The sequence below is a fragment of the Lathamus discolor genome, chromosome 2 (genome assembly GCF_037157495.1).
Source record: "Lathamus discolor isolate bLatDis1 chromosome 2, bLatDis1.hap1, whole genome shotgun sequence".
NCBI lineage: Eukaryota > Metazoa > Chordata > Aves > Psittaciformes > Psittacidae > Lathamus > Lathamus discolor.
The window spans coordinates 29119651-29144493 of NC_088885.1; the positions used below are offsets into that span (position 1 = coordinate 29119651).

The window sequence follows — 24843 nt, forward strand, 5'->3', positions numbered from 1 at the left end:
ACTTTTAGCAAAAGTCTCATGAATGGTAAGTTTTTGATCCCTTGTAACCTGACTAGGACAGATATGTGTGTTTCTAATTTGAAAGAGCACATCAGACAGATCCATGTCTATTTTTGGCTATAGTGGCTGAATTGAAGAAAATAAGTTTGTACTTTCATTAAACCAATATATTAGAATACATAAAATGAAAGGTTTTGTTCACATATGCTATTTAAATTCAAAATGAGTTTCCAGAATCAAATTCCAGAGATACTGCAGTTTCACAATTACTCAATTTCAGTGTATTATTCAATATACTGGATTATTACTGATTTTACATTTTACTGGTGATGGCCTTTATATTAAAAACCCCCTACCACCACCAATAAAAGAAAACAAAAAAAAGCTCCAGATTTCTCATCTCAGCTGGAAAATCAGATCATTTCACCACACCCTGTTTCCACTGTGATCCATTCAATATTACTTGTTTACCCCAATTTTGCAAAAACTTCCACACATTAAATTTGACTCATTACTTACTGACCCCAAAGGAACTATTCACAGTACATTAAATTAAGCAGAAATATACGCATTTGTAAACAAGGCCTCAAGATTTTTTACATACCAGCAGAGCATTTCAGTTTTTCATTTGCAAACTATTGAAGATTTTAGTTCATTATCAAAAATCTTTCTCCAACTCCACAATACAAGCACAAAACCAAAACTATCTTCTTCCCAATGCAAACACTCAAAACTATTATAGTCAAATAGGTTTTGTTAAAATGCTTTTTAAATTCAAAGTCTCATTTCTTGATCAAATTTACCTTTCAGTTCTACAAAATGGGTCATTAAATCCCTTCTAAATCACTAAATTACTTGAAAGTACTTTACATAAACCTTGTTACAACTGTTTTCTCCTGCATTCTTTTCTTGTTTATTTAAATGAGATTACAGCACACAATGTGGATTAGGTAGGTCCAAGAAAATGGAAAAACGAAATCTGAAGAGAAATAGAGGACCAATCTCAATTGGTAGGGCCTGGGAATTAATGACTATTTTATCTATTGTCTCATGCTGTCACTTTTTTATCACATTGTCCTAGAGATTTTATGATTCCTTTAATCACTATCCAATAGATATTTGTCTCAAACAGCTTCTTCTTTAAAAGACACATATGCCCTCTAGAGTTTCAAGAACAGCTTTTGCTGTTGATGCAGTAATCACTTGTATACCGCTACTTCCAAGAAATACATAATTTTTTATTTCTTTTACTTAAATTTACTTGGTTCTTCATTCTGCTTGTTCAATTTCCTTATTGACCTTATTCTCATATTTTTGAAAAAAAAAAAAAAAACCAACAAACAAACAAAACAAAACCCCTCCAAAAAAAACATAGAAGACTTTTTCTGAATTTGGCCATCTTCCTACGTAAGAGCTGGTTGATTTAAGGACTTCAGGATTGGGCCACATCTCACCTGTACTCAGGGAGCCTTGATGGGCTGTGCATAGATTCCTGCCAGGAACGGAATTCCTTTTCATGAAAGCATGAAGCCTCCACAATTCCTCTCTCTTTAAAAGATTTTCATTAAGGAAAACTGAGCAGAAGTCAAAGCCAAAGTCAGTCATAGAAAGAAACTTAAGACTAGTACACACTTCACATAAGGACAAAATAATTTTTGACAAATACAATATACTTCCACAGCAAGTTTCAGTTTTACTTAGTTGGTGATTTCTGACAAAAATAAATGTATTTTGGCTTGTAGTTGTAGCAATTTCACATCTTCTTCTCCAGCCTGCATGAAGTGTTGCCAAAATTTTTCTCATTCCTTGCCTGTATTCACGCATGCTACTTCTGCTTAATGGTAGTGGTTCACCTTTTTCTGCTCCCAGAGTTTGATGAGGTGGACAGACTTAAACGAGAGAAAAAGAGATGCTTTAAGAAACCTGAGTTCCGTGAGTATGGTAAAGGGCAGATTACAGTCTTTCCTTAAATTAGAAAATTAAACAGAAAATAATGCATGTCAAAGATCAAATGGGAAAGGAATAATCTGCTGCTGCAATTACCACCATCAGGGTTTGATTCAGTTGATACTTTCCAAATACATTTTGACATCTCATAAAAATTACAGCTAAACCAACATAAACTAATTTCTGTTTTTCACAGGTGTCTCTCAAGTTAAAACACACCTAACTTATTGGTTGTAATAAATGCATAATGGAAGGAGATAGTTTAATATGAGCCATCGAACATCTGAATCACCTGTGAAAATAAACTGAAATGGAGTATTTCTGTCAGTAAGTCCTGAAACATTTTTTGGCTTTTGAAAAATTAGATTTTTAGTGCTCTTTGACTGAAGTTTGTGTTGTTTTTTTTTTTTTACTCCCCTCATGATCTAGATGAGAATGGTCTAGTTATAGAAACATTTCTACCAGACCATTTAAGATCAGATCTACTGACTCATTCCATTGACCTAAACAGTACTGGATAGGACTAAAAATTGTTTTCTCTTGATATATTGAGATCATAGAATCACAGAATCATTTAGGTTGGAAAAGATCTTTAAGATCATAGAGTTCAACCATAAACCTAATACTACCAAGTTCACCACTAAACCATGTCCCCATGTGCCATGTCTACACATCTTTTAGATACCTCCTATCTTTATGCACCATTACAGAAAAGTGTTAAGTGTTTTCTTCACTTGTTTTGGGGTTTTATTTTTTGTTGTTTTGTTAGCGTGGGGGTATTTTTTCTTTGTTTGTTTTGTGTCTGTTTTGGTTTGCTTTTCATTTAAATAAATATGAATTTATTTCAATACCTTGTTGCTACTCAAAGATTTTTAAAAGATCTTTGGCAAATTTCTGATATAATTTCAGATTGCCATGTACACAGTGCAATAATGCACAGAACAATGAAAAAAAAAAAAAGTGGGTTTCAAACAGAAAAAGTTCTTTTAATGGAGAATATAGTTAAGTGCAAATTAATAACTTAAGTCACAAAGTTGTGTTTTTACTCTAGAACACCCAACTCTTCTTTAATAATTACAGAAATGCCTTTCCTTTATCAATAGCCCATTCTGATTTTGGTAGTAATAAAAGATCTCTAGCACCAAGATAATGGTATAGTATAATCTCTATGTAAGATTTATGGTATTTTAAATGCTGTACTATTTTACATTAAAGGCCAAAAGCTAATGGATACCAAGTATGCAGGAAATAAAGAAATCTAACTGAGATAGAACGAGTGAGTACTTTTGATCTTTATGATTTGGTATACCCTCTTCACAGTAATATACGAGCCACTTAGGTTAAAATAAAATAGACCATATCTGATGTGCTGGTAGAAAAGCTGGACGAAAACTAACGTAACAAATACTGGAGAAGATCAAAGTTATAACATATGAAACTTCTCTTAGTATTGTATGAAACAATGGATACATTCAAAATTAAAGTATAGGAAACTATCATGGCTATGAATTTTTGTTCTAGGCTGAAACATGGCATCGAAAGTTTTAGCACAGCATAATCATTCTCTTGTAATTACAAAATTCAATTTAAATTAGTCCCCAAACTAAACATCTTCCCTCATAAGCTTTTATTCTTTCCTATTACTTAAATATCGTGGTGTTTTTTTGTTTTTTTTTTTTCTTTTCTAAAGCAATAATTGTGCATATCCTTTATTACGATTTTCAGTGCTATGTCAAAAATGTACCTATTAAATAGATTCCCCTCCCCCCCCCCGCATCTTACTAGACTTTCTAAAGAAAAAAGATGTGTAATCAGAAGTTGTGAAGTTACAATTTCCAATCATACTTGACCAATCAATATGGGGCCAAATCTTGTGTTAGGAAACACTGACACTGATTAAAAGCAATAGAAATCTGAGGACAATATTAACATTTCTTACCAAATGCTCCTGCATTTTAGACACAAACTATTACAACTCGCACTGGCAGAATAGATATAATGAAGCATATCTACACTAGATCCCTAATGACAGGTACTGTCACCCAGCAACAGCAGCCACCATAGGCTCCCAGAGGACACGAGAGCTGTTGGGGGATGATGAATCTCAGCAATCAGAGCGAGGGCTAGCAGCAGCCTAACTGCTAGCTAGGTTTTCTATACAACCTCAGGCCTTCAGCCCTAAACAGACCTCTCATGTCAGGAAACTGAGACTTACAGAAAGGATTTCCATTTTACCATAATCTGTGTAAGACAATTAGAACCATTTAAATTCAGGAAAAGGGCTGATAGGACAAAAAAAAAAAAAAAAAAAATTAGTGGCAAAACACAGTAAAGCCAGATTGGGGAACCTAAGGCATGGGCAAAGCACCTGCTACCATGTGATTCAAAGTATTCATTTGGTGTAATTTCAAAGTGTTCAAATTTGTTCAAAACAATTTTGACAAGTTTAATTATGCATTCCTTGAGATTATGCCAGTTCTAGTGATGTGTGTGACATTTTATTGTAAGCCTTTCCTATTCATGGTGTTGTACAGCATCAGACATGTATGAAAGATTTTAGAAATGTGCCCAAGAGAAGTGAAATTTCAAAACCAGGAGTTTTCTATTGGGCCACTCTAAGTAGATTTTTGCCTTACAATCCCTACCCCGCAGGAAACACACAGAAAAGAGAAAGTAATTTGAACAACACAATCGCTTAAAATAGCAGATAAAGAAGAAGAAGAAAAAAAAGAGCCTTAAAAAATATTTTCCTATAGATCACATAAGGAAATTACAGAGGAAAAAAAGCATATGTATAGTCAGAATAATCAAAGGAATAAGTCTTGTAGAGATAATTAGCCCACAGCCCACTACGGGCTACTGAGAAATATGCTACTGCCTTATAACGTGGGATACCTTTAAGCACCTCTACTGTAGTACAAAGAAGCACAAGGCCATTCAGCTACCTGAGAAGTGGAGGAAATTACATACTAATTACAGCAAGTTATTAACTGTATATATATGTAAACTGGATGGTCTATGCACTCACAAAACAAATAAATAGGTGCACTCATAAACAAATAGCCATCAGATAATCAAAGAGCATTTGTCATCTAAGAATTACTTGCACAAAGAAGGAAACAATATCTGACCAGTTGAAAGTCTAAATGATCTTTAAGAAGCTCTGGGTTTTGGATATTTTTCCCTAAAATATTTATCTTAGAAATGAAATCGGTTTCAGTATCTGCCAGAAACATTTAATAAGCTGCAAGATAGAAAAATATAGTATTAAAATAGCAAAAAGTTTTGATTCCTTACAGTTGCTCTTTTTTTAAATCTAATTGGGACCAACTGGCCTCATTGCTTCTTATAAACTTAGCAATATATACTCAGAAAAAGGAATAAAAATGAACAGATGTTTCTCCTTAAAGAAGTCAGACAAAGATTTTTCTTACACAATAAATCAGCTGCTAGTAGATTTCCAGGACACTGCTCCAGGCTAACTGTTTAGGTATGGCTTAAAAACGTGGTTTACCTCTGTATGTATCCAAAACTGGTAGAATAGATTAAACTGTAGATGAACAGCAAACACTGATGGGGGAATGAAAAGAGCCATGGGCAAGTTGAAAATCTGAAAAATGAGAAAGAAAATATACATTAGATTCATAATTCTAAACTTGTGATGATATAACGAGCTCAAGAGCTTGTTAAGAGCTCTCAAGAGCTCAAAGCACTACACAAGATAATTGCTTCTTCTAATATCTCCATAATGTAGACAGAGAATATATACTGATTATTATATTACTCCTAGATGTACTATAGCAAATGAGACAAACTGATGCAAAAGTGATTTCCCAAAAGTCATACTGAGCAAATCGAAACATCAAGAAAAGAACTCAGAAATCTAGATGTTTATTCTGCATACTATATGGAGCAGGCAACAACATATCCTTGACACAGAAGGTTCACTTATAGGGGAGAATTATCACAGAGTAAGAAAAGTGTGAATTTATAACACTATAGCTTCTCCATCCAAACTCCCTACGTGAGCACCACAAGGGCAAGGCAACTTGGCTTTCAAAGTTAATTATGAATTCCTCATGATATCTCCCTTGAAGCTCCAATACATTGCTGAGCTCTAAAGCTGTGCTAACACAAAAACAGCTTCAGAAAACTGCTTACTTAGCAAAGACACTGAGTGCCAGGAATTTCACCATTAATTACTTAATTGGCTGAGCAATAGAACAAGACTTCCAAGACCCTCTTGTGCTACAACTCCGTGTGCTTTCTTCAGAAAAAGGCCTATCTTTTTTTTTTTTTTTACCTGACACTGTATTATAGCAGCTGCATTACAAACAATCCTTCCCTACAATACAGAGATTTTCTCTAAACCGAGCAGTAGTGGAGCTATCTTAAAAACTTTAAAACTCTTTAGAACTCAGGGAAAGTCTGGAAAATCTGGATAGCAGATAAGAGCTCCCTGTGAAAATTAATAAAATTCATTTTCAAGTTCCTATTGCCCTTCTCACAAAAATCAAATATTTGAACATTAGAAAAAGCAATCTGATAGACATGACATGCCTCCTGAGCCAGGAATTCCTTTAGCATAGGCCTGCACACATACTAAATGCCAATATTCCCCCAGTTTTTGCCAAAGGGCCTCTCAATAGGTAAGATGTCACACTGAGGTTGTAAAACAACTGCACCTCCATCCTCATGGTGTGAATAATGCTCTTGAGAATGCCACCACAGCTGTATGTCACTGTCTTGAGCCAATGGAGGGCTAAGGACCTGCAATCCCAGTTTGGTATTCTGGCTGCAACACTGGACAATGACTGAAGCATAATCAAAAATACCTTATGCTGCTGCGGTATCACCTAGTAGGGCTGGGACAGCTGTGATTTCATAAACTCCAATCAAGGCTTCACAGATCACAGCTGCCCCACATACTACACATGGAGTGTTTCTGGTTTAATGTCTTCAAAGTACTTTTCCAAGACAGTAAAGGATTTGTGTTAGAAGAAGTATACTGAGCTTCTGGAGCTTGAGGGAAGTAATGTAAATAGAATCATAGAACAGTTAGGGTTGGAAAGGACCTCAAGATCATCTAGTTCCAACCCCCCTGCCATGGGCAGGGACACCTCACACTAAAGCATGGCATGCAAGGCTTTGTCCAACCTGGCCTTGAACACTGCCAGGGATGGAGCATTCACAACCTCCCGAGCAAGCCATTCCACTGCCTCACCACCCTAACAGGAAAGAACTTCTTCCTTATATCCAATCTAAACTTCCCCTGTTTAAGTTTTAACTCGTTATCCCTTGTCCTGTCACTACAGTCACTGATGAAGAGTCGATCCCCAGCATCCCTAGAGTCCCCCTTCAGATACTGGAAGGCTGCTATGAGGTCTCCACGCAGCCTTCTCTTCTCCAGGCTAAACAGCCCCAACTTCATCAGCCTATCTTCATACAGGAGGTGCTCCAGTCCCCTGATCATCCTTGTGACCCTCCTCTGGACTTGTTCCAGCAGTTCCATGCCCTTTTTATGTTGAGGACACCAGAACTGCACAAAATACTCCAGGTGAGGTCTCATAAGAGCAGAGCAGAGGGGCAGGATCAAGTCCACATAGATAACATCAACTGCTTTACCCCTGTGCATCAGTTCAGTAGCCACATCATAGAAGGCCACCAGATTGGTCAGGCAGGATTTCCCCTTAGTGAAGCCATGCTGGCTGTCACCAAGCGCCTTGTTGTTTTTCATGTGCCTTAGCATGCCTTCCAGGAGAATGTGCTCTAAGATTTTGCCAGGCACAGAGGTGAGACTGACTGGTCTGTAATTCCCCAGGTCATCCATTTTCCCCTTCTTGAAAATGGGGGTTATATTTCCCTTTTTCCAGTCGTTGGGAACTTCTGACTGCCATGATTCTTCAAATATGATGGACAGTGGTTTAGCAACTTCATTTGCCAGCTCCTTCAGGACCCACGGATGGATTTCATCAGGTCCCATGGACTTGTGTACATTCAGACTTTTAAGATGGTCTCGAACCAGATCCTCTCCTACAGTGGGCTCAAGGTCTTCATTCTCACAGTCTCCGCGTCTCCCTTCCAAGACTTGGGTGGCGCGGTCAGAGCCTGTGCCAGTGAAGACCGAGGCTAAACAGCTGCTTTGTTTTAATCAGTCCAACCCTCAAAGGCTGAAGAGTTTGCATAACATTTATAAAATAAAAGAAAAATATATTTGGAAGGTGAATTTTGCATATTCAATGCCTAAGAATCACTCAATCTAAGCAAACTCACAAAAATTCACAGCAACTCTTACCTAACGTGGGAGCTAGTAAATGACATCTGGGCATGCGGCACTTAAACATGAAATTCTGGAGTAGATGTGCATGAGACTTCTTTAAAAATTAAAAATGCAGATCAGACCGCCTTGTGCAGAAAACTACTGAATGAAAACCCCACAACCTTCAAACCCACAAACCATGCTCTGAAACAAAAATATAGTGCAAACCTCCCTTACTTTAGAAGACATAGCCTAAACACTGTCATTGAGTACGTCTTTTCTGAGTTCCTTTTTCCTCATTCCTCTAGCCTGAGAGATATTTGTCTCACAACAGCCAGAAGGCTGTCATGGTTTTTCTCAAAGGATATCTTACAAAGAAGCCAGCGAAGGAATAGGACACATGGCCACATTTAAGTAAAGCTATTTTAGTTTTCTCGTATTATTGATTGTACCTGTCTAATGGCATGATAAGAGCAGGAAATTTTTTAAAGGAAATGGAAAGGAAGTTAATTTTAAAAACAAAAAATAACAAAAGAACAAAAATACCACCAAACAACCAAAATCCCCAACAACAAGACAAAACCTAAAACCAAACAGATGGGTTTCAGATTATTCATGGAGATGGTTGCAGGACTGAAAGTAGGGTTAAAAATTTTATCCTTTTTCCCTAGAAGTACCAGAGACAATTTGGTGGTATTTGCAGATGACTCAGAGGGGAAGGAAGGATCATCTTCATATTTATTTTCTAACCTACTTCTCACAATGAGTACTAGGATTTCTCTGTTAAGTGGTGAGAGGAGAGAATTTTTATATAAATCTACAGGTAAATTTGAGATTGACAAAGGAGAATGATTTCCGAATTGCCTCAAGTCTCCTTGCAATGTAAGCTTTATTTTGCACAGATTAAGGATTTCAAAGATCATTTACAGAAGCAGAACCCACAGGGAGGAATAAAAACCTGTCCAAAACAAAAGATTTAGTTTCTCCTATTTGTGGTTTCACTGAAACAAGATCAATGTCAGAAAAAAAACCAATAAAATCATTAAATAGTTTTTCACCGGAAATGCCAATTCCCCAAATCAAAACATTTAATGGGAACGTACCAGCTTCCACTAAACTGTAGAGGAAAAGCTTTCATGCCTCCAAGATGGTAAACAGAAAACTGTTTATCACACTCGCAGATCTTTTCCCACTTGTGGATTCAGGGACAGATTGAGAGACCGCTGCAATAACTGATAACCTGATGGGAAAGGCACGCAGCAAGGGAGTGGAGAGGGATTTGTAGCTGGGGCTGCTGCACTGCAGATGTGTGCTTTCACACTTAAGGCATTGTCCCTTTTGAAGGGTGCGTGTCTGCTGTGCACTCTCTGATGTGGGCATGCTCTACCTTTCTCCCTTCCATTTGCAAGTAAAAGCTAATAAATGCTTCCACAATAGAAAGGGAAAAACTGGAAACTCCTGGGGTTTAGCAGGTGGGCTGAGTTTCCTGCACTAAGCCCCTCTGTCTCCATGCTGGAACCACCTGCTCATGTGTCCAGTACTCGTCAGACAGGACACAGAGGGGCAAGTGGCAGCTGCCCACAGCTAATTCATGTGGGTTATACTTGTGTAAGGATTTTGCAGAAGTTAAAGGGTAGAAAAAAAAACACCCTATCCCTTACAAATCCCAGATCTGGCAGACTCCTCAGTAGATAAGAAATGAACTTTGTGACTCCATGCTGAATAGAATGGTGTTACCTATTCCCTTTCCAGATTTATATATAGATTTTTCCACTGCTTTTAAACCAACAAGGTATAGTTCAACACTTTATCGAAATGTATAGCCTAAAGCTATCAAATTATCATGGATTTAATATTTGCAATTAAATCTTACCTTCAGAGGAAAGTTGAGAACTGGTACTCAAAGAATTAAATTATAGCTTTTTGAGGTGTATATGCAACTCTTTCTTTTCACAATTACACTTAAACTAAGTATTTCATCAGAAGCAAAAATTTATGTAGTATTAGTTTGCTGATTTCTTCTTGAAAATGAATATACATTTTTTTTATTTCCACATTTTTTTCCCCACAAAATGGGCTTCGAAACCACCTTCGGTCTTAACAGGTCTGCCTCTCTATGGCCCTTCACTGGAGTAATAGAAACACTGTGTGCGCAAATGACATGAAGCAATACACATTTGGTTCCAAGCTCAGGAGTGTATCTCTACCACTGATTGTACTTAAAGCATGTTTTTTCTTTCATTTCACATCTTTTCAATCAGCTTGAGCACAACCCACACAGATTAATATGCTGATTTATTTATCTTATAATGTTTAACTTAAAACACATACACAGCTGGCAGTAGAACAGTCCCACAATCCCACACCATCCACCACAACTTTCTCACAGCCTCCACAAAACTGGATGTCGAACTGTATTCAACAGTATACATTCAGCAACAACAAAGGAAGATTAACTAAAGGCTTCACTGAGTTTCAGCTTTGAGGCAGATGGATTTGTGGGGTTCTGGACAAGTCCGGCAGTCTAGAAAAATAGTGCTATAAGAATTAGCAAGAGTTGTGTTCATGTACAGTAAGGTTTTGGAGAAAGAAAACTGGTATAACTCTCAAACATTCTGGGGGGAGGTAAACCAATATTTATACTAACTAAACGTTTTTGCTAAAACCAGATATTTGGTGAAAAAAACGCTGCACACAAAAGTATTATGGATTCCTAGGTTCATTTCCCTTTGCTCACAGCAAATGAGTTTTAAATGTACCTATATTATTTGCCAAGTGATACCAGCATGGTCCTGAGGATGGTCTTTAGAATCTAAGCCAGACAGACATCTAGGCTTTCCTGAATATCTTATGCTCTCTGAGGTACCATCCTCAAAAATCAGGCAGTCAGACAAAGTGCTCGTGCACACACCCATATGTACACACATGCTTTTCGTCTGTTTTGAATTATTGTTTTTGTTAAGCATTTGCACATATGGTCCCAATGGGTAAACGTGCAAAGGTTAAATCTTTAACATGGCATATTTACATAGGAAGCAGAATTGGGACAGAGATGCATCCCTTCCGCTGTTGTTCATTGTGGTCATTTAAATCTGAGACACTCCTGCTAACATCAGATGATTCTTTTCTGAATAAACAAAACCTAAGAATTTACACAGAAGACTAAGAAACAAATCTAAGAAATAGTATCTGTTTCACAGTTTGCAGCAGTAATTTTTTATTTTAACCTAGCACTTTAACTCATTTAATATTATGTGCTTAAACCAATTATGAACAACAGATTAAGTCCATGCTCAGACACGGGAGCATAAATACAAACCAAGTTTACTGAAGTTAATGCAAGTGCACTGGATTTGCACGCATGAGCACACACACTTAGCTCTGACTCATTTGCTCATAGGCTAGCTGTTGGGATTCCCAGAGGACTGTGGGTTTCCTCCACCACTAGTATTATACATCATTGAAGAAGAGCATTTATACATTTTATATACAAAAATACATTGAATATTGCTTTGCTTGACCTCTAATTCTGAAAATTAAAAATTTTAAAATTATTTAAAAAAATAGAACAATCAAACAAACTACAATCTGAGTTAAAAATATCTGAGTCAAATGAGAACATAAAACTGAAATGAGAAAAATTGACAGAACCTAATTATCCTGAGCCGAAAACTAAACACTAGTATGTTACATTTATGAATGTATTTCAAAATATAAGGTTTTAAATCTGTAAATGAGTACTCGCCTTAATTTATATTACATGTATATACAGCTCAACATTTAAAATAGGTCATGTCTGAAGTAACACTAGGTAAGAGTAGTGGCATACTGCCCTTACTGGAGTACTGACCCATGACATGAATGGGCAGAGACAAATAAATACATCTGCATGTTCAAAGCAATCTCTAGTAATGACTTCTCTCCCTGCTCCTTTCAGTTACACACACATATTCTAGAATAGTTATACTCTGATCTTTTACTGTATTTATGCATGAATAACTGAACGAAAAAAATGGCCCAATTTTACTAAAAAAGTTATGAAAATATAAATGCAGAGCTATAATTAGCCTTCTTAAACTTAACTCCTGCATCTTTTTTCAAGTTTGCTGTAAAAACATTAATTAATGTATTTTTAAAGCTTATGATTCTCACATTCCTCAGGTTCAACTTCCATGTTTCCAGGGTCAAATATCTTGAAAAAAAAAAAAAAGAAAAGTTTTTCTTTGAAGGAAAACAAACACTATGGTTTCACTTTTACTGCATCTTGTTGGTATTAACTTGTTTGTCAAATCTTGTGCAACTTACCCAGGAGGTGTACCTCTGTAGTACAGATTGTCTCAAGGCTGTAAGTTGTAATCTTCAGAACTGTGATGTACTTGGTGCGCTGCCCACATTATATTAACCTCTGCAAAACACATAATTTTTAATGAGGTATGTACTAGAGAACAAAGCAACATTTGTTTGCCAAGGCCTTTTTTCATAAGGTAGAAGCAACTAATCCCCCAACTTACACTTTGCTATTTTACCTTATATGGCAGGTAATAAAACCTAACACTCAGAGGTGAGTTTGGGTAGGCTGTGTTAAATGTCGGTAAGTTGACAGAAGTCAGTGTAGATTTCATGCTGAGGAAGGTAAGGCTGTGGCAAGAACTCAAATCATTGCTGGAAGAGTAGAAGGATGCTTGAGATGGGAGTTAAACAGCCAGAAAACCTGAGCTCGGTCCTGATAACAAGAGTAAACAGGAGCTCTGTTCTGGGGTTCAGATGGATGAGGACTGAGGATGCTTTCATGCCTGCATTTATTTACTAAGGTTATCTATTTCAAGACCAGAAGGGGAGACAAAATGTTCCAAAAATTTTACGCTTCAAATTTAAACAACTGGTGTCTGCTGTTATGCTTACAGTTTTCTGGAAGGCATAAATCTTCAAGCCCACTGATACCACAGACCACAAAACACAGCCATTGCCTGCCCACTAGTGACAAATGGAAAAACAAACGGTTGCTTGCTGGGAACTCCGGACCCAGACAAAGGAGAGCAGCAGCTCTATTGTGTTACAGTTCAAAAAAAGTTGCTGGAATAAGGGCAACACCAGTGTCAGCCATGTCCTCTGAAGGCACACCACCTCTAATGTGCTGCAGTGAAGAATACTTCAAAATCCTGTCTGTGCTTCTAGGTATTTTCTTATTAAGTGCAGACTGGAGTGGGCTCTCTGCACCGTATATTGGTATCTGGACACCTTTAAGTGGGAGGTTAAGACAGAAATGTTTAGGTCCATCAAATGTATAGCTACAAGAATGACCTTAATTACAGTAAAATGAAAAAGTGGGTGGTTAATGAAGCCCAAATAATGCCTAGTTAGCATAAACCTAAATTTAAGGTCACGTGTTTCCAGGGATGAAGCGTACACAAAGCCTCAGTTGATTACAGAAATTAAAATTTAACTGGCTGTCCGCTTTGCCACTGACTTGTTTCACTAGAGTAATTAGAAAAGTGCCTTTAGCAGATATTAGAATTGCATTCATAGAATGATCTTATAATGTGTATCTACTGAAATTATCTGGTGCCAAGCTTACATCACATAGTTTAGGCCTGGTTATAAAAATGTACTTGCAAGTGTAAAGTAATGCCAAAACCTCCTCTTAATGAATCTCAAGGTGTCTTCATTATCTCAGGGGACTAGATAGTCTTGCAAAGGAGGTAAAAGTTTTGTATGCTATAAATTGAGAATTTTAAATCTAATTAATTTTGGCAATTTGTTAATTTACATGACAACATCATTTTTTAATGTGTTTAAGTTCTTGAAAAATCCTTGCAATTGCTGAAATAAAATTGTAATTTCAATTATCATAAAACACTTCATACTAAATCTAAGTATTCTACCTTCTTTAAATGCATTTGTTCCTGAAGGAACAAGTATTCACTATATCAAGAATTAGTGATCTCTCTCAAAACCCCTCTGACCTCATCTTAATGCATCTCTGCCTAATAAGCTCAATAGGAGATGAATTATTCAGGTGAGCTTCAGTGTTCAGTAATAATTTGTATCTGAAATGATTCCCAAGACCTCAACAGAAGCTAAATGAGTGAACAAAGCATCTGAAAAGGTGGAGGTTAAAGACCTGTCTCCTTAGTTGTTTTAAAAGCATTTACTTCCTATCACAAACTGTGTGTAACACAAGCCTTCACTCAATGAAGTACAGCTGTGCAAACAGGGTACAGTAACTGGATCTTGCTTCTTTCCCTCACTCATTTTTCAGCATTATGAAAAGTTCAAGGAAGGGAATCTATGATGATTTTTACAGTCTACTTTCATTGTAGTTAAGGTCAAATGGTTTTCAAAATGAATTACTAAAAAGGCATTTTATTAGCATTCATTTTTCCATTAAACTGCCTCTTAAACTAACAAGAATATCGAATAAGGTAACTGAATATTGGTAAAATGTTAATCTTTCAGATGTGCAAGTCATCTTAAATGATCTATCATTCAAAAATACACACAGGAATATTAGGGACATAAACAAACAATTCTGCCATAAGTAATTTAACTGCTAAAGCTATTTCTGACTTCTGCTACAGCTAAGTAAATTAAATCCTGCTCCTTAATGGTATTCTTTCTGACATCAGTGTCATAGACTATGTTAAATTCCTTGGCAAAACAGGCAGAGCTGATCACTAGAAATAGTTTTTGCCTTAAAAATTTACCTGAAGAAACTGACCATCAATAACTTCTTATTTAAAGCAAAAGAGTAACAGCATGAGTAAGTGTGAAACAGATCACCCCAAAACTCAGTCTGTAACCATTACTATATTAAAAATGTTAAAATCCTAACACCTAAAAGACATGTCACAAATGTAAGAAACTGAGCAAGCACTCTTCAAGGAATACAGCTGACTGCTCACCAACTACCAGCAACAGAAACCAAGATCTATGCACCTATAGAAGAGCTGTGGTTTCATTTTTTCATTCATAATGATGATAACTTGTAGCAAAAAGAGCAAAGTTACTTGAATGAGAACGTAATTATAAGAGACTCACATGCATTTACTCATATGTATTACTACATAATGACTGAAAAAGAGACCAAAACCAAGATACGGTCAACTCCAACAGAGATTTTTCTTCTTTTTCTTTTTTTTTTTTAATATATGTAGAAAACAGGAGACTTTGTTTTTGTTAATTTCTGTAGCTTTCAGTGATTTCCACAGCCCAACACATTTTGGTTAACAGGAGAAAATATGCCTGCCAAGGAAACCTGTAGGCATTTCAAGAAGTGAGGTCAATGAAAACAACCATTTTACACAATCCTCAAAATCAGTGAAATGGTAAAAATCTGATGAATGCTTAGAGAACAAAAAGATTACATACACCTTTTAATTAAAAGGGTGTAACTTCTTTTCACACTGCTTTCTAAGACCTGGATCTAAAACAAAGCGGAAAAAAGCACAAATGATTTAGAAACACATCCATTTGATGTATTTGATGAGTCATGTAAAGTTTTTATTCTTTTTCAGTCCATGCTAACTAGTTAGGAGAACAGGTGAAGGTTTCCCCGCAGCATCTACTTAAATTAAAAACCTTTAATTTCACTATGCTTGCCACCTCCTACAAGATTAAATGCTTTCAGTATTTAGTAAGGTAATGAACTAAAGTTTATCTAGTTAGAAATTTAAAAGATAGCAAAATTACATTTCCTGTGCCACAGACCACTACATTATGATTAAGTCTACAAAGCCACACATTTGGCAAGAAACCCCTCATCCATGGCATGGTCCCTGCCAATCCGAGCATGAAAACTGGTGCTTCCCAGAGCGGCTGTAACCAGCAGTGCTTCAGAGGCAGGTATGCTGTGCTGCATTCACATTCAAGCAATAGAAAAGGGATCATCTCATGGATCTACTTCTCTCCAGTCAGAATTAGTAAAAACCTGAAAACAACTAACGAAAGAAGAATGGCCTGGAAGGCACATCTTCCAGTCATTTCTTTTCTGTGCATTTCACACATACACACACACATCCCCCAAAGATAAAAGAGAGAAAACATACAGTATCTACCCAATTTCTCCCCTAAACTATTAGCTTTTCTTATTTGCAATTGCTATCATCCTACCTTGTTCTAATCAATCTGTTCTGTTGATGCTTCCAAAATTTTTGAACAAATCTCTTCTCATGAAGGCTTTTTCAGAGTCTTATTCCCTGCTGGATTCTACACTTGCACCAGATGAACAACCACTGAGGCAGAGCACCATTTAAGTTTTGTTACTGGAAAGGACAATTAATGCCTTACATGAAAACAGAAATCTACCTACACAGGTTAGTTACCTCCACAACAGAAGTATATATGACCTGTACATGACTCTTCTGTTTACTCTGTTATGGTGCAGTCCCTCTTTTATTACTCTTCTGATCCAACTTTGCTTTATGTTTTTTGTTTTAGTGCTGTTCAATAAGAGTTGCAAAATAGGTTATTTGCCAAAAGCCTCTGTTACCTTGTTATTAGAAATATAATTCTTATAGGAACAAATTCTTTCTCCAGTTACATTAGAATAAGCATAGAGCTGTGGGGTTTAATGAGAACAGGATTAGATCCAAGGAATTTGTCTGGAAGACTGTGTTATATACCACACACAAAGAAGCATGTATACAGGGAAATGTACACTTTTGTTTTGTCTTTTTTTTTTATTTTTTTAATAAGACCGTTTTTCTTACAGTTTGGCCTTGGCTACAGTGACTGCTGGCAGTTTGTAGTCTCAGGATAATCACATACATAAATCAAAAGACTAGCTGTAAGGAGATCTGAGTTCAAGTCATTAGCCTTGATTCACTGTAGAGCTTCAGACAATTTTCTTCTTTCTTCCGCACGTTTTTATTGAGAAGCACCTATCTGTGCTTGTACCTGACACAGACCAGTTCTCAGCATTTAGAAAGAAGGAGTTGCACTACAGTTTAGAATAACAGGACAAATAGACTACATTAGCCTTTGTTCCCAGAGTTTGTGTGGCAGAGAAGTGGAACAGCTCAGAAGCACCTCTTCAGCCTCAGCACTATCTGGTCTCCTTTGGTCATTTTGCAATGAAAGATATTGTGGTACCCACGTAATTCCAGGATAGGCAATCATACAGAGTGTCACACGGCCAGTGTCAGACAGAAAATAGGGCTACCATGAGACACTCCCTAATCTACTTCATTGCAAGCCTGCAGCTTAATTAGGAAATTTCATTAGGCATTCAGCATCTGATATTTCTGGGATGTGAGATGTTCTTTTTCTGTGTTTTGTTCAGTATTATCTCTGTTTTTCAATCCTCTTCTTAAGTTACAGTATGCGGTCAGCAAACTATTTTGTGAGTGGGCTAACTTATAATCAAGTAATTCATGGTATATGCTTCTATGGCTTACAAGCCAAAAATCAGAGCAACCTTCTAAAAAACCTACGTCCAGAATCTGTTCATAAACCAAAACCTCCTGCTTGATCTGCTGCCATACCAGTTGAAAACACCAAACTGCTCCCACACAAAAAATCTACAATAAGATCTGCAAAACTTAAGATGCAGAACGGTCTAGGAAAACGTGGGAAGAATCAAGACAAGCCAAAGTATTACATATGCTACCCAGAACAAACAATGGGTCAGATCATATCCCCTCTTAGCAAGAATCCAGGGGACTGCGAATTATATTCAGAAAACACTTCTGAATCTGTAAAATATTTAAGATACCACATAGTTAGGGAAGCAGAGCTTGGCCAGGTAAAAATATAATGGTCCTCCCTACCCATACATGACCTATGTTATTTCCTGGTATCCTCATAAGCATCAACAGAAATGCTAGAAAAAGCTACAGTGTTCCCAAAGAATCAGTCTCTTCTAGCAGAAGTAGTTCCCTCAGAAGCTAAGCTGCATGAATGAAACTTCATGCACCATGATTGTACCAATGTAAATAAAAGTCTCAAGTCAAGTACATTGGGACAGTCCTAACATGCCCTGTGAGGTTTTCATACAGTTGCTGGGAATTGAACCGTCTCTTTCCACACATGGCATGGAAAACCCACTAAGGAATAAAGGTAAGAATTCAGAAATTAATTCACAGTGACTGAAACTCTAATTTTAGTCATAGTTTTTAATAGAAATTGAATGTGCATTCCTTTGTGGGGAAAGATATCAAGAAGGTAAACGATCCAAAGCAATTTTAGCATGAAAATGTTGAATTTGGACACTTCCACAAAGACAAACAGGAAAAATTCAAAGGACGAACACACAAAAGGAACGAAGTTCTAGTGACATGTACATATGTAATCTCTGAAAATAGTGAAATACTTGGCAAGTCTTTCAGTACACAGCAGGTCTTACACAAATTCTGACTGCCCAACCTGTTTCTCACACCTTTCTGAGGTACATTGTTCAGTTTCTGTAGTTGCTGGGAGCAGCTCTGCAGCTGCTTAAAGTTTTGCTTGCCTGAGCTCTGCATGATCCCTGCAGTAGATCCGAGACTCTGGATCATGAGGAACCATGACGGCGGGAACTGTCACACTGTCACTTATCTCTTTTGTGGGTGTGTAAGGCATGATTTGGTTACGTGTTTTCCAGTTGTTCTGGTTTTCATAACAGATTCTTTAGCTATTAAAGTCTGGAAACAACTCTGATTTGTACCAAAAAATTAAAAACTGGTGCCACGTCAGTTTTAAGGATAATTAAACCATAGCATAAAATCCTGTTGGTGAACCCAGTCCCAACCCCTGGCAAGCATTTCCCACCAACACTGGGCTCAAGTTTTGCAGGTTCCTCATTAAGGGTTCCTATTGGGTATAGCAAGTTTTGTCCACCTTATACTCTCACTGCCTCTTGTCTGAGTGACACTGTATATGTTAACTTCTGCAGCTCATTGCTGCAGCATTTTTATATATTTTTTTTTCAGCACTTAGCTCTTTCTGCACCTTTTTCACTACAAAGAAGAGCATACGGCTCATTAACTTCACAACTATAAATCAATCTATTGGTGAAATTAGATTTATATATTAAAATAAAAATCTGTAACAAATTTCTGTGCAAAGATCCTCAGCAACTGGTGCAAAGACTTCCATAGATCTGTGCCACTTTATACAAGCTGCAGACCTAACTCAAGATTCTCCAAATATGGCCGATTACAGCACCGGCAATCTTTAGTTCTGAGCATTTGCCAACCTATATAATATGACTTGGTGTTACTGAATACTGACATCAAAGTGTGGTATAAAAGTGTAAAACTCATTAACTGTGACCAAATAAGCACTCTGCTCCTTTGCTTAATGATAAAGAGAACTGAGCCTAAATGAAATAAATTTGTTTAAAAAGAAAAAAATAAAAAAATACTTCAGAATTTTATTTCTTTTTTTTACTTTGATTCTTCGCCCTTTTATTTTTTCTTTCCTACCCCAAAAGCATCTCAGCCACTGAAATGTCAGCATATGCAACTTGAGAACATGATTCATCTTGGAGGATCTTAGAAGGAAACTGCTGGAATGAAATGGAAAAAAAAAGAAGATAATTCTCCTTTTGTTTGGGGTTTTTTTTTTTTTGGGTGTTTTTTTTTTTTTTTTCTGGGGGGGAATGAGGGTGCGAGTTCTTTTCTCCTGCATTCTGGGCTGTCTCTACAAAAGATTGATGTCTGGTGTCACCGTTAGGAAGTGCAAACTGTTCAGCTTCATTGCAATCTATGTCCTCATCCTCTTGCTCTGCAGGATACCACATACTTTGGCAGGCAATATTCAGATGGGAAGCACTTTAATGGCAAGAATGGATGCCAGTGAAACCTTTTCCCACAATGTTCAAAACTCTGAATGTGCATACATTAAAGCAACATAAAGCTGCAGGATATTAGGAAGAAAACAATAACTGATACTACTCAGCCACATTAATCTTACTTTTTTACCCCTCAATACATTCAAAGAATGCTAGGGAAATACACACACACAAATAAAAAAGGGAAGAAAAAAAAATGAACTGGAATGAATTAAAGTCCTCCAACTCAAAGGCATAAGCATATATTTTTTAAGCAAATATCCATAGCCCCTTCATGTAACTTTTACCTTGTAGGTCAGATTTCTGCATACTTTTATTTGGTTCTTCATTTTTCCATGCCAAATACAGTTAGAATTAACACAGATAAGTCAATGGAGTTATTCTGGTGTAAAAGAGGAACTAGATCTATGTAGTTTTCTCTTGCAGAGCGTTTTAGATGATTTACTAAACCAAGTTCCTGAAAGATAGATGTGTGGAAATCCAGACTAGATTTTAAAAGGAATCTATTGAAATTTACTGTGATATCAGGAAAACCTGGGGAATATCAAGATACCCCACCCCCTTAAATAAACTTTTTAAATATTCCAGAAAAAAACCCCAACATTTACATCCAACTTTCATCCCACTCCTTCCGAGATTTACAAACCACAGAAAAAGACAGACAGACACTTCGGGCAACACACACGAGTTTTGCTCTATGGACCTGATACAAACTTTACTGAATTCAGCTGAAAAATACCCATTAACTTTAACAGATTTTGAAACAAGTTCATTATATATCATACAATACGAAGCTAAGGACAGTTAACCCTCTGAAATAAAGTTCAGGTATTTAGTGAGATGGCTCAACCATATTTATTTATACATTTGTTTTACAAGTGTCAAACTATTTCTTCAAGAAATAAAAGGAAAAAAAGGCAGTAACAGATCATAGAATAGGTTGAGTTCAAAAGAACCTTAAGACCATGTAGTTCCAACCCCCCTACCATGAGCAAGAACATCTCACACTAAACCATGTCACCCAAGGCTCTGTCCAAACTGGACTTGAACACTGCCAGGGATGGAGCATTTACCACTTCTCTGGGCAACCTGTTCTAGTGTCTCACCACCCCCACAGTAAAGAACTTCTTCCTTATATCTAACCTGAACTTCCCCTGGTTAAGTTCAAACCCATTAGTCTGTGCCCTATCACTACAGTCTCTGGGGAAGAGTCCTTCTCCAGCACTACTGTAGGCCCCCTTCAGATATTAGATACCATGTGCTTATTTAACAGTGATAGATCCATTCTATTTGGTAGTCATACTGCTTATTTACAGTACATGTGATGCATACAAAAAGAAAACTGCATTTCCACAGTTTACATTTGGACAGACGTTGTCAGGACTTATACTCCCATTCCTCAAAGCACATACCTAACCATAGGTCCTCCAAGTCCATCAAGTAATTACCTGTTGCTGTATCTGTACATCTGTACGTGCTATAGCACATGGAGCCAAACAACAGATTGGCTCTGGATGCTATTAAACATGGTGAAAATGTAATAGGCTTTTCTGTTTATCATTCTAACAGGAAGGACACGGAAGCCATGTAGACAGATAGATTAGCTAAAGAGATCAGAATACACAACTGCCAAAACATGCAGCCTCAATTAAAAGCTGAAAATGAAAGGGCGCTTATAAGCCTGCCTCCATACCCATGAAGCTGTGATGCATCTGGTAGAGCCCACTCCTAAGTTTGTCAGCTAGGACAATCTGGAGGACGCCTCTAGCACCAGATGCTATCTTCAAGGTTTTCTCTCCCACCACTCCCTGCCCTGTCCCTTTAGCAGGGAACAAAGACGTGCACCTAAATTAGGTCTACACAAATAGGTCTTTACATTGGAACCATCCACGGGGTTACAGGACTGGCAGTACAATCAGCACATTTAGCATGAAACAGACTTTAAGAAAGCCTTTTATTGAGTGTCCATTGCTACTGACGCTCTCTCATGAACTCTGATCATCAGTTAGAGTTACTTTATCCTCCATTTCCTCTTTCCCCAAAATATTAATAAATGATTACTAGTTGAAGACTTGTGAAGCCACATGCAGTAGAGTTTCAGGTACAGAGTTGATTCCAATGTTTACCATAACTTTTGGTACTGATGTTTGCAGGGGCAAAACTGCTCCAACACTTCCAGCAAACACTGAAACAGATTACAGGTCTGCGAGTGCAAGCTGAGGGCTGGTAACAACAGCAGCAAGCAGGTGAAGCCAGAGGTGCAGGGGAACAGGACCAACAGGCTCCTGCGATGCTAATTCAGGCTGATTTGTCAGATAACAGCTATAACACTTGACCTGTAAAGGCACTCCTCCAACATACTCTGGTTTTTGCAGCCACATGTCTCCTGCATGATGTATATTTTTTTTTTACTTTAAAGACCTACAGCTAGTGGCTGGATAATTAGTAGCAGAACTAACAGAAAGGAAAAGATTTCAGAGAAAGAAAATACCAAGTATGGAAAAGAATGATTTTTAACTGATTAATTATGACATTTTGATATATCCCACTGTAAATGAATTAATTTTTATCTTTTATCTGTTTGCTCTAAGCTATAAAATAAGCCAAGATTGAAAACTCATTGCAGGATGCATCTGTTGTACTTTCCACACACACAAAAATAAGCATTAAAGCTATAAAGTGCAAGATACCAGACTGAAGACTTACCTCAACCACTACAATTGTATATAGGAAACAGATCTGCCTAAGGAAAATAAGTTCCTCTATTTTATAAAGTGTCATTATTATCTGGCAAAGGTAGGGTACTTCATTTTAAATATATAAATAGAAATCTTTTTCTGCTTTGATACCTCTGGTTAAAATCCATTGCTAGACAAAAGAATTGACCCCAAATGAGAGCGTGCTCTTGGCCTCCTTAGGCAGATTGTGCCAAACATAACTCTAGTCTACAAAAAAAAATCCTGTTACTCCACAGCCAATCTCCTCCCACAGTTAGCAGGGGAAGAGAGGGAACCAGAGAATCTCTTTATCTACAAAGTGTTGATTTTTTAATGGAAAACATCCTTGTAAGTACAAAGGTTTACAGTGTGTTAAAACATATCAAACAGTAAGCATTTATATAAAATTTCATAATGTATTTTATATGCACACCAGTACCCATTATCTCTATACCCAGCATGGGAGCTCTCAAAGCTTGTAAGTTAAATGACTACCCTGTATTCACCCCAGTGCTAACATTCATTCTTTAGTAGAAGGCCCCAGCAATGAAGTCTTTTTAAGCTGTTCAGCCAAGAGACATTCAGTGGCAACTGAACAATGGCCAGAGGGAGGAACAGCACAACAGTGTCAGTTCAGGCTAACACCACCAGGCGAATTGCTGTAAATTTACACTGGGGAGTTAAGCCTCAGATAATCAAAGCAGTATAATTTACAGCACCTGGTGCCAGTATCACAAGATCTAGGACAGCAGCTATAGCACAGGAACTTACTTTATTTCACCTCCAGCGAGGGGAAGAAGGGGAAAAAGCAAAGAAGGGTGGGAGGGGAGGGGGGAAAGAATTGTATGAACACAAGTGAGTCTAATTTAGATTTAGTTGCTGAAACACATCAGGATGGTAAAGTCACATGTATTTATAAAGAAGGATATGAAGGTTGACATTATTTTGCAGAAACAGATCAAACCATTATTTAAGTGATTATTTAAATCATTTTAATCCTATTTAAATAATATTCCCAAATATTTTACCACTGCCATAGAGGAGCAGCATGTCTGATGAAGTAAATGGGAATTGAATGACATGGGCAGAACAGTAAATTAGAATGAAAATGTTACTTCACAGGGCTGCTGCTTACTTCACTCAGCTACTAACAAAAAGAAATGTAGTTTAAGAGTACTAAATACTGTCCTTATTCCCCCCCTAAAATTACAAGAAAGATAGTACTGTCTCAATTAAAAAAAGGAGAAAAGAGTAATAAATGTCTTAGCAGGATGTCAGTACAGATTATAAATAGTACAGCTGTCAGCCGTTAAATCTAAAAGCAAAATAAATATCTACATTTTGTAATTAGTAAAGGCAATCATATCACCACATGGAAGTTCACCTAATTCTATCACACCACTCTTCTAATCATCCACATATTTTCTCCAAAGCAAGACTGCAAACCAATAGATCAGGAGCATTTTTATCTGTGCATTGGCTGAGCATCCAGAACCTACCAGTGCCAATCTCTTCCAAGACTCTACAAATCTCCTGCACTATAAGAGTACCTAAGGTATGAATAATCTAAGTTATAAGGAAAGATTTATAAAGGTGTACAAGAGACAGATACATTTGTATCTGGAATAGGATAGGACTGGTGAAGTAGGGCTCAGTGGAAAAGCAGGTGGTTGAGATTATAATCAACCAATCAAACAAACTCAGGCAAGCTGGACCAGATGGCCTTTTTTCTGTTACTAATATTACTTATGTTCCTATTCAGCTGTAAGAAGTTACAAATAGTTTATCTGTTCAGATTTTTCTGACTCAAATTACATAAGATCAATGCTCTCACTTCGCCATCACATTAAAAGTAATCATGACACTGTCTGTAGTTGTATTTAATAATTTACAATGCTGCCTACCCAGAGGAGAAACTGGTAGGTGTAACAGAAGTTTTGCCTTTTACAGCTCAAATTATGTAGGAAACCATATAAAAAGGGAAAGAAAAAAGAAAAAAATCCTCAACCAAACCCCCCCCCCAAAAAAAAAACCATCAAACTAACCTTAATCTAGAGGATTAAGTTCTACTAGATAGAAACAAAATCTAAAGTTAAAACATATTTCATATTTCCTGCATTAAAAGATGAAATTCTGAAGCAAAAATAATG

General features: G+C 37.0%; 1 protein-coding gene across 1 annotated transcript in view; it reads right to left on the bottom strand.

The window, feature by feature from the left end:
* The window catches only part of AGMO (alkylglycerol monooxygenase), a 181090-nt gene that overhangs the window by 87426 nt on the left and 68821 nt on the right, over positions 1 to 24843 (bottom strand). Inside the window, 3 exon segments of the mRNA XM_065669216.1 lie at positions 5462 to 5557; positions 12512 to 12555; positions 12558 to 12611. Of these exon segments, the coding sequence (XP_065525288.1) occupies positions 5462 to 5557; positions 12512 to 12555; positions 12558 to 12611 (194 nt within the window).